At 38.0% G+C, this 13,655-nt stretch overlaps 2 protein-coding genes and 1 long non-coding RNA gene across 3 annotated transcripts in view; all 3 read right to left on the bottom strand.

Annotated features, from left to right (window-relative positions):
* Window positions 1-2,239, bottom strand: part of LOC144663536 (uncharacterized) — a 74,619-nt gene extending 72,380 nt beyond the window's left edge. Inside the window, exons 1-2 of the mRNA XM_078524515.1 lie at window positions 2,031-2,239; window positions 587-644 (exon numbers count right to left, since the gene is read on the bottom strand). The gene's annotated coding sequence lies outside the window, so the exon portion shown is untranslated. The remainder of the gene's footprint in view (window positions 1-586; window positions 645-2,030) is intronic.
* Window positions 2,240-3,686: 1,447 nt separating this feature from the next.
* LOC144663602 (uncharacterized) lies at window positions 3,687-8,574 on the bottom strand. Its single transcript, XR_013572629.1, has 3 exons — window positions 8,101-8,574; window positions 5,610-5,699; window positions 3,687-4,970 (listed from the first exon to the last, which is right to left on the bottom strand). It is a non-coding gene; the product is annotated as an uncharacterized LOC144663602 (long non-coding RNA).
* Window positions 8,575-9,657: 1,083 nt separating this feature from the next.
* On the bottom strand, window positions 9,658-12,460 carry LOC144663230 (uncharacterized). The gene is made up of 2 exons (XM_078524142.1): window positions 12,316-12,460; window positions 9,658-10,704 (listed from the first exon to the last, which is right to left on the bottom strand). Exon 2 carries the CDS (start codon window positions 10,402-10,404, stop codon window positions 9,658-9,660), a length of 747 nt encoding a protein of 248 aa, XP_078380268.1. The 5' UTR covers window positions 10,405-10,704; window positions 12,316-12,460.
* Between the last annotated feature and the right edge of the window lie 1,195 nt (window positions 12,461-13,655).

The following is a 13,655-nucleotide window of genomic DNA, read 5'->3' as shown; positions in this document are numbered from 1 at the left end:
AAGTAATGTTTGTTTCTTAAGACAAACTGAAAGCTCTGTACTGCGTTAGTCTACAATCGGACGGTATTAATCCGACTGTCTAAACAGTATAAACTTTGGCACTTTAAGAATTCTGCAATCCATAGACCCCGGGATAATTCGCTCAAGCTGCAAATTTAGCGTAAACAGTTCACTATAAACGTTGCGGAAATGGACCATGATTTTGTACTTGTAAAAATGCTGTTTGGAATGTATTTAGGACGAGAGCCTGAGCGGTAAAATTTATCACATTTCAATGATTCTTTTAAGGTTTTTACATTAATGCAAATTTAAAGGTATGGCATATTTTTCACCTTATACCAGTATTAATACTTTAGGGATGTGCACGGGCAATAAAATTTAATCATTTCGCAAATTTTAATTTATAAATTTATGCACTTCGTTAAGTAAACCATAGATTAAATTAAAAACCAAGGTCTTTCTACAAAGCAGATTAAAGCATTTGTTATGAATTTCAACAATGTTATTCACCATGAGCCGTAACGGGATCTAACATCTACATCTACAAATGCGTGCTCAAAAAAACTACTTAATAACATCTACAAACCTCAGCTGAGCAATGTCAAATGGAACATACGTGGACTGGTACAGAACTGGTTCAGTGCCTACGGAGATAAATGTGTACCTGTTACAAGACACATTGTTTAGACAATGCAACACATAAAACAAAACACTGCCAAAACAGACCTGATAAGGAGTAAAGCTAGCAACCAACTATGCTTGAAAGGAAGTATTAAAAACTGTAATCAAAGGTTTCTTTTATTCTCAATTATTACGAGATCTGCCTCATGACTTGACAGAATAGTCAGGAATGTACTTGTGATGTAAAAAGAGGACACATTTTACTGCATGTGCCACTTATTTCCCGCTAGCATTGGTCCCTTTTATGCGTTTCAGGGCAATTGAGACTCGGTCTCCCGTTCCTTTGTCTAGTGAGGAGAGAGATCAGAGAAAAGCCTTAGAATTTGCTGTTTACTGAGTAGTCTGGCTTTAAAGATAGGTAAATCGTAAGATCACACTGCCATGAATTTAATTCCGAGAATTAAGCAGTTAAAATGAGAATCATTTGAATACCTTAGATATCATGGATATAAAACTGATGTGAATGGCTTAAATAGCAAATGATAAAGAAGTTTTTGTCTGAGGTTGTCGAAAGCACATATATAAGTCCCCGATTGTAAGATCAATAATACAGAAAAAGACCTTTTAACTAGCAGTAAATGCGAACAAAAGTTGCTAAGATTCTGTGACGTTCTGCAGTGCAAAATGCATACTATATATGGAAAATCACTTTTCTACATCTTTATCTTAATCTTCATTAACCGGTAATAAGTTACTGAAAGCGACAAAGGGAGAATATCTATGAGAGAACCGTCCGAACAATTTTGCCGCAAATCGAAAGCTCGAGATCCTAGCTGTTCATATCCGCAGAATAGAGATTATTAATTATTATTTCTCTTTGAATTTGGTAAGCCATGCCTAAAAAGCCACCAAAATACACTAAAAGCTCATTTGAAGTCAGCAATGGCATATTCTGATTTATAATTGTATATAAGAACAAAATAATATGTAAATACCAAAGACTGTTCAAAGCTAGATAGACGACTGTGTCTGCTCGTTTCTTGTTTAATCCATTTAGTCGGATAGTTTTGCCAGCGAAGAGAACTGAGGAATACTTTCCACTTGAGATTTTATGCAGATCACAGGTGAAGTACTAAAGGGGAAATATCTACAACAATCTATGTTGAATCACTTTCGATTTACTCTTTTTTCGAGCAAGCTTAACTGATCACCCGCAAGGTGTTAATCTGAGTTATGTGCAATGCTTTTAAGTTGTACACCGTGAAATATCACACGGGCAAGTACGCTGAGCGCTTCACGGAATAAACTCTTTTTAACAATCGAATCGAAATCGAACGTAACAATCATTTTATCAGTTACGACATCGCCGTCAACTAGCGAGCAACGACATCGAAAATAATGTTACTTGCCTGAACAGTTTCACTGACTCCGCTGAACGTTGATACAGTCTGAGAATAAGTAGGGGCTTGCTTTGCACAGTTACCTGCAAGGGTATTTTCCAGCGATCGATCTCTTCGTTAAGATATCAAACTTAAACAAACGGTTTACACGATTACGTTGGCACGGAAATTGCGAAAGTGCGCTTGGTAAGGGAAGTTGAATGACCTTGAAATGAAATTCCATGAAATCAATACTGAGAATTCTCGTGACCTGACAATCACCTGACGGTCTGGATAATAAACGTGTCGTAAATGTCAGCGAAGAAATAGATATCATTTTCAATTGTTCCACTTGCACTGTTCTTGTTTGTTTCTTTAGATCTCTGTGCTGTTTTCGTAGTGGGTTCGATCTAGAAAAAAAACGTTTCAAAAGACAAATTTAAACCTCCAAACTGTCTTAGCATTCAGTCATTGCTTTCTGGCCGTGAGGAGATAGTTTAGTCAATGAACAGCTATGACATTAAAGTAGGACACTTCCAATTTCAGTTTAGGTACATCAGGGTTGTTTTAAATGTTTTAAAATTTTAATTGGTTGTTACAGATTCTCAGTAATGGTCTCATACCTATCATCTAGTACTGGTTGGGAGAATTTGTTGAAATATCAGCTCAGCTTTTATTTGCTGAAATGTCCTTGATTCTAATGCTGCTATGTTTGACACGTACCTGTAACGTAAGAAGGCTCTTAATAGGTTTTTGTAGACTAAATCCCATTTTGTTTACTTTTCTTGTTTTCGCACACTATATTGATCGTGTAGTTTATTTTGTCTAACACAAGGGCTTTTCTTGAGATTAGGGTCTTTGAAAGGATTTACTTTCACTTTGTATCTTGGAAACTTCAGTAAAACGAGCTAGTTGACAAGGTTTTTCTGGAAATATTGAGACGTGATGATAGCTGGCTGCGGGAAACACAAGGCTTGGTAGTGCTTAAAGACTTTTTTCACTCCACATTCACCAAAAACTGTCAGTTTTAAACTTGAAATGTACATTTTGGGCTTTTTTTTAGGAAAATGCCACCACGTGGATTCAGCCTAATGTTCCCTCTAGATCCACAGGAACCAAATTCGAAAGTGGCACTTTGTCACTCAAAATGACGATTTTCTGGCCCTTGTGATGAAAAGCCACCAAGTAGATGAAGCCCAATTTTTACTCCAGATCCAGCAAAAACTGCCACTTTGACATTTTAAAAGATTTTTAAGAAAATGTCACCACGTGGATTCAGGATAATGTTACCTCCAGATCCACAGAAATCAAACATCAGAAAGTCGCTCGTTTCTACGCATGCGTGACACTATGTTCCCTCGTTTTCTCATTATGCCATCCGGCCTTAAAAGACCCTTGTCAGCCACGCCTTTGGTTTTGTTTCCATACGAGAGTTTCGGTATGACATGTTGTGCGGAGCCTGTCTAAACGAAAGAGATCAATGTAAAACTGCTCAAGCTAATTAAAAGGACTTCGGTAACACAACTTACAGCAATGCAAAAATATTTCGCTTCGCTATACAGTTCTCACAATTTCGATGGCTTCGAAAATGGCGTAGACTGAATAGGGTCTTTTTAGGGTTAAACAAAATGAATGCAACATATGAGGTAAGCCTGAGATAGCGAGAGATTAAGAGATTAGACAAACATTGTTGTAAATTGAATGCACAGTTTAATCCATCTTTGCCAGTTTTACATAGTCCAGAATAATTATATCTTCAACAACATTTCTGCTTGGATGAGCTTGTTTTCATTTTGTTTTTTAATTTTTTTTTTATCTCTTCTAAAGCATCTAAAGACAATAAGGAAATTTTTAACAAGGCTTGTCTTCAGGTGATCTGCAAGGGATTTTTGTTTCTTTTTTACAAGTACAAACTAAACATTGTTGGTATATTTTTACTTGTTAAACTTTTGGTTTTGTTTTTCCTTTTGCGTTTGGGTATTTTAATGATTATTTAGTTTGTTTGAATTTATTTTTGTTGATTTTTTTTTTTTTCTTGTTGGTCGGCAGTTAGTGGTTAGTAGAGTTAGTGGTTAGTAGAGTTAGTGGTTATCGTTAGTTACTAGTAGTGCGAATTTGGGAATTGCAGGGTTAAGGAAAAGTAAGGGTTCGAAAAGTTAGGGAGTTTGGGATAGGGTTAGTAGAGTTAGTGCTTAGTGCTAATTGGTTAATTGATGGTTGTGTGAGTTTGGGGAATTGCAGGGTTCAGGAAAAGTAAGGGTTGGGGCAAGTCAGAAATTTTTGGGAAGGAGATATTGGTAGATACAGGGTTGGGGTAATGGGACATACGTGCATGTACGGGGTTGTAAAACTGTTATTGTGGGTTTGGGTAATTGGGAAGTTTATCAATAGAAAAAGTGGGAATTGGGGTAATGGAAGGATCAGGGTAGTGGGGATTATGGTGGGGATTAAGAACGTGGGAGGTTTGTGGATAGTGGGAAATTTGAGGGATAGGGAAAGTTGGTAAAAAGGGTGTTGGGATAATGGAAGATTCATGAAGATTTAGGGAAATGGGAGGCTTGGGTGATAGTGGGTTTAGCAGTAGCGAATATTGGAGTTAGTGGGTTGGGTTAAGAGGTGAGAGGGTTAGTGGGTTACGAGTTAGCGGTTTAGGGTTAAAAGGTAAGACGGTTAGTGGGTAGGGTTTAACTCAAGGTTTTTTTTTAATTGTTTTTGTTTTTTCTTTTGAAATTTTCATGTTTTTTTCTTTTACTTTTTACTCATTTTAAACTATATTTACCCGCTCACCAAACAGAAAGATGTTGCTTATTTACACATCATGTTAAAATAAAAATCAAAAGTAAAAAATACAAATAAAAATCATGGCTTCGGTGACATTTTGCCATGAACGGAGACGACCAACTCTTGGTCTTATTGTCTCCTTGGTCGTAGCCTCCGCAGATAGGGAGCGGTTTGATCCCGTTTTTGAACCTGTGGCAGAAACGGTGAAAAGGCAACATAAGTTTTTAATTGCTTCTGTTGAACAGGGACAAATTACCGTAAAGAATAGGACACGATGTTCCCGGTGTTGTAGTCTAGTCTTTGCCCGTTTTACCTTTGTACTGTTGAAATAATCATTTGTAATACCCTCTACCTTTCCAAAGAGCTCAAAATAAAATGAGTTGTCAAAGATTAAGTGAAAATCTCTTCTGTCCTTTTGGCATAAGATGCTAGTGCAAAAACGTTCTTGGTACAAATAATCGCTGGGAGAGAGATGGAAAAATAAAAACGCTTCAATCAATTCAAAGTATTAAACAGCATTTCCAATCACTGAAACATGTTTATAAGGAAACCGTTTAACCTCTACGTTTCTGTACTTGTATTGTTCACGCTAGTTGTTCTTTTCCAGAAATGTGCTATTTATGATTTTAGAATTTACGCTGTATTACAGCACAAGCATCAAATCTTTATAATCACTTTTAAGCAGTCAGAACATGTTTCAGTTTGTACTCCGACTAAACACATTTTGGGCCTAGTGCGAATGCTGCCCGTGATTGGTTAGTGTAAATAATGAAGAAAGAGAAGGTGTAAATAATGAAGAAAGAGAAAACATATTTCTTTTACGCGTACCTCGGGAACAAAGGCTTTCCCATTTCACACTCTCTTATCTCGTCCTAGACGAACTCTGGTCGATTGAGACGGGTGTGCAATGTCCGACTCCTGTAACACAAAATCAATAAAATGTTTTTAAAATCCTGCCATACAGTTATTTAAAAGGTGAGGTTTTCTGCCTGCATATATTCACCATGACAAATGTCTAATTGTATTTTTTATGAACTATTACAAACAAAAACAGTTATAAGGAAAGCTACGTCTCAAAAATACCAGTACAGTCAAAGCTCTCTTAACGCGTAAGCGGACATTCTTGTCAGCGGCCGCGGACACTTCTAGAGATTACGACTTAGACTTTTTCTTTGGTTTTAAGCTAAGCTCCCGTAAGCAGACTCCCCAAAGAAAATCCTGTTAACAGCCTCTGTATCTCGTTTTTATCAATCAACTTCACATAGCCGTTCGTCGCAATGATTTCACAGTAGCTACTGGCGAAAGCATAAGATTAATCAAAGACGTTATGGATTTTACGAAGCAAAAAGAGTTGCCTGGAATAACCGTCTTCCTAGATTTTTAGAAGGCCTTTGACTTAATCGAATGGGACTATCTCCAAAAATGTTTTCAAACGTTTAATTTCGGCCCGCAGCTTAGGCGCTGGGTTAGTATTTTTATAGTAACATTACCAGTTGTGTTTTAAACAATGGCTAAGCGTCCAATCACTTTACTTTAGAACGAGGGGTACGCCAGGGTTGTCCCCTTTCTGGTATGCTATTTATCATCGCCATAGAAGTTTTAGCTCAACTAATCTCTAATTCCAAAGATATAGAAGAAATAAAAATACAGGATAATAAAAAGGTTAAATTATCATAATACGCCGATGATACTACAGCCTTCCTCGCTAACGTTCATTCCGTAAATAACCTTTTTGTATTGCTCTCCCGATTTGAAAAGTGCGCGGGGCTTAAGATAAATGTATCAAAGTCTGAAATGATATGGCTTGGCTCAATGAGACATAGAAAAGACAAACTTTTAAATCTTCAAATGACAGATGAATCTGTCTACGCTCTAGGTACACACTTCTTGTACTTCTTCGACAAGCTATCAAAATTACAAAACACTTTAAACTTTTGGTGTCAAAAGGATATAATCCCTGTTTATAGAAGAATAAACGTTCTTAAAACTCTAGCCCTTTCAAAAGTCATATCATAAAAAAGAAGAAGGTGGCTTAGAAATGAAAATTTTCGCCATTTTTGTCAAAGCTCTAAAACTAAACTGGGTAAACCGCCTATGTTCAGACCACGACGTTCCATGGAAATATATTCCAACCTCTTTCCTTGCCAACGTCGGTGGCACTTTCTTATTTCAGTGTAACTATGGCTGTAAGCGTCTTTGCCTAAGTGAGCACCTCCCAAGATTTTAAAAAGACATCATAGCCATTGGCAGAAAATCACTGCGACCGATCCTTAAAATAAAATCTGAGGTACTAGAGCAAGTAATTTGGAACAACAGGTTTCTAATTGTTAATAAAAATCGATATATTTTCCACATTGGCATCAGGCTGGAGTCACGCACATATCAGACTTACTTGAAACAGAAAAAAAATCACTTTCTATCTTTTAATTCTGTTTGCGAAAAATTCAAGACTTTACAAAAGAAACCAAAATGATGATGTTGCAGTACAAGATCACTTATCGCATCCTATCTACGAATAGCTTATTACACAAGATGAAGAAAGTTGACTCCCCAACTTGTCCTTTTTGCCCTACCGAGCTCCATACCATCTGGCACCTTTTTATAGAGTGCACTCAAGCAAAATCTTTCTTGGTAGATGTTCATGATTGGTACAATAATCATAGGGGGAAAAATGTCCATCTTTCGAACTTAGATGTCTTACATGCTATATTGGACTCTCCTCGTGATTGTTCAGCCCTAAACCATCTTATTATCTTAGGGAAATTATTTTTATACGTTAACACCGACCTAAAAATTAAGTTCAGTTTAACGAGTACATATCTCTCGTTCGCGACAAACTATCATTAGAAAAACATATTGCTATCAAATCCGGTAAATACGATTACAATATTAAGAAATGGAATTTTTTACAAAACATTTAGTTTCCTTTTGTTTTTTGTTTCTGGCTACATCTTTCATTTTCTTCCGTTTTCTTTCTGGTAACGATTATAGGCAATGTTATTTGTTATTTCTTTTTTGCATTGTTAGCCTAAGTGTTGTAATGTTAGTCTAAGTGTTGTAACGTTAATAGTATTAACTTCATAAAGTAGAGTAATTATTGTAACTATTTTTTTCGAACTGTCTAAGCTGTACTGTAAAGTAGCTCCTTCTGTAAAGTTAGTGATCTCCCGTAAGCGGCCATCTATACCCTACACCTCTGGTGGCCACTTACGAGAACCATTCTCGTAAGCCGCCAGCTCCAGTTACGGACACTTTTTTCGCGTCCCTAAGGTGTCCGCTTACGAGAGCTTGGACTGTAGCGATTAAAAAATACCTTTACCTGAGGTTGGTGGATGCTGCTTTCCAGAGCTCGAGGAGGGGAATCAACGGGATCCCGGACCATGGCACGAAGCAGGAGTTGATAAGCGGTCCTCAGGTAGTAACGGACATAACCCATGGTGTCAGGTGTATCTTCATCAGAGGCCAGAGCTTCAACAGACACAGAGAGTTCCTCCGTCTTGTTCTTAGCGCACATCTCCAATGAATTTTGAACTGAGTTTAATGCCATCCCCTCAACATTGACAGGCACATCACATGACAAATTAGAAGAAGCGGAAACGTGACTGGAGTCAGATTGATGGCTGTCTTCCTCCACTTCTTCATTGCAACACAGTTCATCCTTGGAAACTGCAGAAACGATAGCCTCTTTAGAATTGGCATGCACATCACTTTGCAGCTTAGAAGAAGCGGAAACGTGACTGGAGTCAGGTTTATGATTTTCCGGTTTTTTCACTGCTACATTGCCACACAGCTCATCCTTTTTGCGACTTTTTTTGCTTGTTTACAAGCGAAAATAGAAGAATAGCAGTTATGTGGGGCAAAATTTGGAACATTCTTGTCTACTCTCAAGGGACTTTTTTAATTTCTCAAGGGAATATTTTAATTTCTCAAGGGATTACTTTCCGCTGTGGGTGATCACGCGATCTCGTGGAAAAAACGTGACTTGTCATTTACAAACGTTATATAACAATGTTAAAAGTGACATGTCAGCTTTCTTATCTCAACGCACGTGTGTCTGAAAGGCGATCTATAAAAAGCGTCGCACAAACAATGGATTGCGTAACTAAAACACGAATAAATAGCCACTAGCACTTACATCGTTTAAAAATTACAAACGTCAAAAATAAACCATACCAAAAAACTTGCTCTTTTCAAAGATATTATTGAAGTTAAAACAAATGCAAGAGATGGGGGCTTCTTTTAAGGCTTCTTTTTTAGGCCAAATTTGGTCGCTACAAGCGCCCATTCTATTTCGTCATCATCCTAGGTCGTTAGGGACGTGACCTCGCGTTGACAGCAATGTTGCATCACAGGCAGACCACCCTATGTGTTCGTGGTTAATTATTTTGTTGACATGAGACGAACAAAAGAAATTTTGAAATCTATAAGGGTTACTGAAATAAAGCTCTGGAAATAACATATCTAACTACATTTCGCTCTAAATATCTCAATAAAGTTTAATGAAACGTTTATCGACTCATGTGTTGTATTTCTTCGCTGCGCGGGCCGTTTTAAGCACTTTTTTAACTGATTTAGCCGGCCGAAGGCCAGTAAGAGAGAAAGAGGAGACAAGGCTTGCAAGTCGGCGGCCGCCAGCAGCGACCTCCTCCACTTCAAACCGGAATTAACGCCAAACTACTGAAAATCTCACCTATCTGACGACGGCTATCGATCGGTGAGTTGTTGCTCTATCTCTTCGCCGAATTTGAACTTCATCCCTCCAATAGCTTCCGAGAAAATCCACGCTGAAATCATGCATACGGCTTTTTGACTGCACAGGATAAACCTTCGACTCATACTTCATGCAAAAAAAGTCGGTATCTCGAAGAGACTTTGATTAAACTGTAGGAACCGCAGCCTCTTTAGAATTGACAGGTACATCACATGGCAGCTGAGAAGAAGGTGAGACGTGGTTGGAGTCAGATTGATGATTCCCTTTCTCCACTGCTTCATTGTCACACAGTTCATCCTTGGAAACGGCAAGAACAGCATCTTCTTCAACGTTGCACTGCCGTCTGTAATTACGTGATGGCTCAATGACATCTTCAGACTGCCCGACAGACTCATCTACGTTGTTTCCCTTCCGCTTTCTTTGCCTTCCATTTCTTGCCTCGGCTGGCTCGTAAACATCCAGTATAGAATCCTTACTACACTCACTGAATCCATTCTCACCCATCTTCCCGGCTTGTTTGGCAGCTACAGCATCAGGTGACTCGAGCACATCAAGGGAAGAAACCTTATCAGTTGGCGTGCTGATAAAACTTGCAAACGACCGTTTTACTGCCAACCAATGGTCACCCAGTTTACCAATTACCCAACTAAGTTCACTGTTTTCATTCTCGCAAATGTTATCACCATCTTCGGTAGCTATATTTTGAGATGAGTCGACGGGCATGCTGGTGCAAGGCGGAAACGACAGCGTCAATGCCATCCAATGGTCACAAATTTCACAATTACATTCACTGTCTTCATTCTCGTCGACGTTACCAGTATCTTCGGTAGCTACAGTTTTAGATGACTCGTGTGCATACTCTGTCACTGCCAACGAATGGTCACTCATTCCACCATCAAGTGAGGAATCCATTTCCGTGGGCTTGTCGATGTAATCCTCACAAGACTCTTTTAACGCCAGTGAATGTCTGGAAGAGATATGTTAACGTTCCTCAAAAGAACTTCCCTCGGGATCCTTTAAACCCATTTCATTATTGGAATATTCAGGAACAGAAGACCCCTCAATGTTCAATAGTCGTCTGCGTTTTATTAATGGCTCAATGAAATCTTCCCCATTGATGGAGTTACCATCCTTCAGCTGCACAGATTCATCCACGCAGTTTTCACAGCTTCTCTTCCGTTTCCTGGACTTGTGTACATCCATTGACGAAACCTTTTCAATGGGCATACTGATGTTAATTGCAGGGCACCCAAAATCTTAGCATAATAATAGTAATAATAATAATAATAATAATAATAATAATAATAATAATAATAATAATAATAATAATAAGAGGAGGGTGTCACTTTCTCAGCCGATCAGAAGTAAAACCAAAAACCAAACTTGATACTCATACGGGTGTATGCCGCACGACAAGAGTTTTATTGTTTCTCCTGATCTTGAGGATATATCCATTTTAGAGAGGCTAAGCGCGGCAAAACGTGTGTTAGCTAGTCGCGATGGATTTAGTTTTACTTATGATTGGCTAAGTGACACGAGATTTTTAAATCAATCACTAAGCGTACATGTAGTGATACAAAACCAAAGCAAACTCAAATTGTTTTGACACTCAAATAAAAACAGCTCTAATAACTTAACTCGCAACTAGTAATACTACTTATTTTCAGAGCCGGCATTCCCCTTGCCCAGCTAGCGGGAAACGCAACAAGTCTGGGTGATTCAAAAACTGGAATCAGGTATTCCATGTTCTGGTTGATTGTGCGCGTGGACCGGATATTGTGGAAGAAATAAACAAGTTTTCAACAAATTTGGTTATCATTTTGGTAGACTTTCAGTCTAGCCCAGAGGTCTCGATTCTTGGAGCCGACTAAAAGGATCGCAGCCTCCGGGGATGAGATTGCTCAATCATTGAAACACTTTTAATAAAGTATTTACCAAGTGTTTTATCGAAGGTGATCGACTATTTAGCAGGTTATTTTAAGTCCAACAAAATACGTGAAAAACGCGCGTAAAACCATGCGTAGCAAAAATAATTAAGCGCAAATTTTGGCAAACTATGAGCCTTCTTTTACCTACTTCTAAGATGTTTGCTTGGTTGTAGTTTCGAGTTTCAAACAGCGAATTGAATGACCAATAAATCGATCAATAGCGAAGCGCGCGAGGTCTAAAAATAGAATGCAAATGAACATAGCCCCACGAGACATAGAAAACATCAGGATGTTTGGAGAGAAATGGAGGAAATCTAGGAGGAGTTTTTGTTTTAATAAAGTGTTTTAGCAACACCGGCTGTTTTAGAAGGTGTTTTAGGAATATCGTTCACTTATTGTGTTCGCGCATACGAGTGTTTACAGAAGATGTTTATATGTGTGTTTACGTTTGCGTGCGCGAGCATGGATGTTTTGTGCGTTGGCCTGCGTGTTCTACTCGTTAAAGCTTGCGTGTGCGTGTTGTATTTTACATTTCACAATCTATTAGTTTTATTAACTTAATTGGTAAATTACATTATACGATTATTGCTCCCAATTGATTATCGCCATTATTACGTTATTCGGTTGTCCTTTTTCCCAATGTTTGCTTGCAATACATTCAAACTTCAAACGGAAACATCTCAATCTTTCCCTGCTTCCTTTCAAATTGTCGAAATGTCAGAATCCGTATAATTTTTGGATTTCAGCCGCTGAAGTTCGTCCCAAAGTCTATCCCGAGTTTTTTTGAGGCGGATAATTTTTTGTACAACTTTTTATGCGCGCGCACCACTGCTGAAACAATTTGTAGCAAAAAAAACTCATCGTGAATTTAAGCGAACAAAAAGCTTTATCTTACCTCTTTCGCTGATGTTTCCTTGATAGGAGTTTCTGTTTCTTCCTTTGATTCATTCATCTTGTTGAAATTTCAACTTTCGTATCGCGAATTGACGACTTTCGAGAGCGACAAAAAAAACACGTCTGCATTCAGCGAACACTTGACTCAAAATAAAAAAATGATAATGAGCGCGTGCAATTAACATGTCACAATCAGGAGACCAATTACAGGGCAACTAGCGCTCGAAGTAAACAAATCAATTAAGGGCAAATAAATCTTGCGAAAACACAGCAAAAGACTATAGCAAGTTGAAGCTAATCACCTTTTGGTTTGGAGAATAAATATATGTTTCATTCTGTAGTTATTTTTGCTGTTCAGCTTTTTATTTGAGTCATTTAACCTGTCATATCATGGCTTGAAGAGTACTTTATTACTTTTTTCGAGAGTAAGGTTAGTCTGTTACACAAGCTACTGTTTTGGTTTGCTATCACGTGATCTTATTGGATCAATTGGATCATGAGTTGTTTACTTCACCGTCTGATCACGTGATTGGAAAATGTAAGTAAAACACAAAAACAATTATTTAACAACGTAATATTGATTAAAACAAAGGATAATTTCCGCGAATTTAAAACAAAAATACAACTGGAAAAAAGATATCGATTTTAGAGGACTTACAAAGAAATAACCAAGCAAAAAATCTTGACCCATAGAAAAATCAAAATTCCACAATTAAGATGTCTAAAAGGTCTTTCCTCTATTTTGCATGGCGCATCTTTACCGCGCATAATTTTTCGCGTCATAAGCGCGCGTATAGAAACAAATTGGCGGCTTTTTTTCTATTCGACTTTTGTGCCATCTTGACCGCGAGAGAGAAAAGTGGTCGTTGTGACCTTTCCGTTTTATCTCGTATTTTGAGTGCAGTGGTCAAATTCTATTCAAAAAATTAAATAAGATCAACTTCACCGTTTGCCCAGAAATGTGTACTTTGCCAGTACTCACGAAGGAATTATTCAGAAATGAAAATCTATTTTTAGTTCTTTATCGAAGGGTGTAACCTTAAAACCCGCGATTCAGGGACTTCTTGACTTTGTGCGCAGACTCAGAGTTTATTGCACTCAAAGGGGAAGTTCAATCCAAAATGGTGCTTATTCTTCACGCTAACAAGAAGGTAATACAGAGATATCATACTCACCGAAGTTTCAGCTTCCAAAGAGTATTCGAATCTTTGTCTGAAGTAGTCCAAAACTATAGAACAGGCCACCGCCATCTTGGAGTAACTTAGCAGCCTGGCAATGTATGCGTGATGTCAAAGAGCTCAACTTTAATTACTATCCCATGGAACTCAGTTTGTGCAAAAT

Source organism: Oculina patagonica, chromosome 8, assembly GCF_052425735.1.
Source record: "Oculina patagonica isolate OP01 chromosome 8, crgOcupat, whole genome shotgun sequence".
Classification (NCBI taxonomy): Eukaryota; Metazoa; Cnidaria; class Anthozoa; order Scleractinia; family Oculinidae; genus Oculina; species Oculina patagonica.
This window is presented reverse-complemented; position numbering and strand designations above follow the sequence as displayed.

Excerpts from the sequence above, each read along its gene's own strand:
- LOC144663230 (XM_078524142.1), bottom strand. The coding sequence starts at position 10,404 with ATGGATTCCTCACTTGATGGTGGAATGAGTGACCATTCGTTGGCAGTG.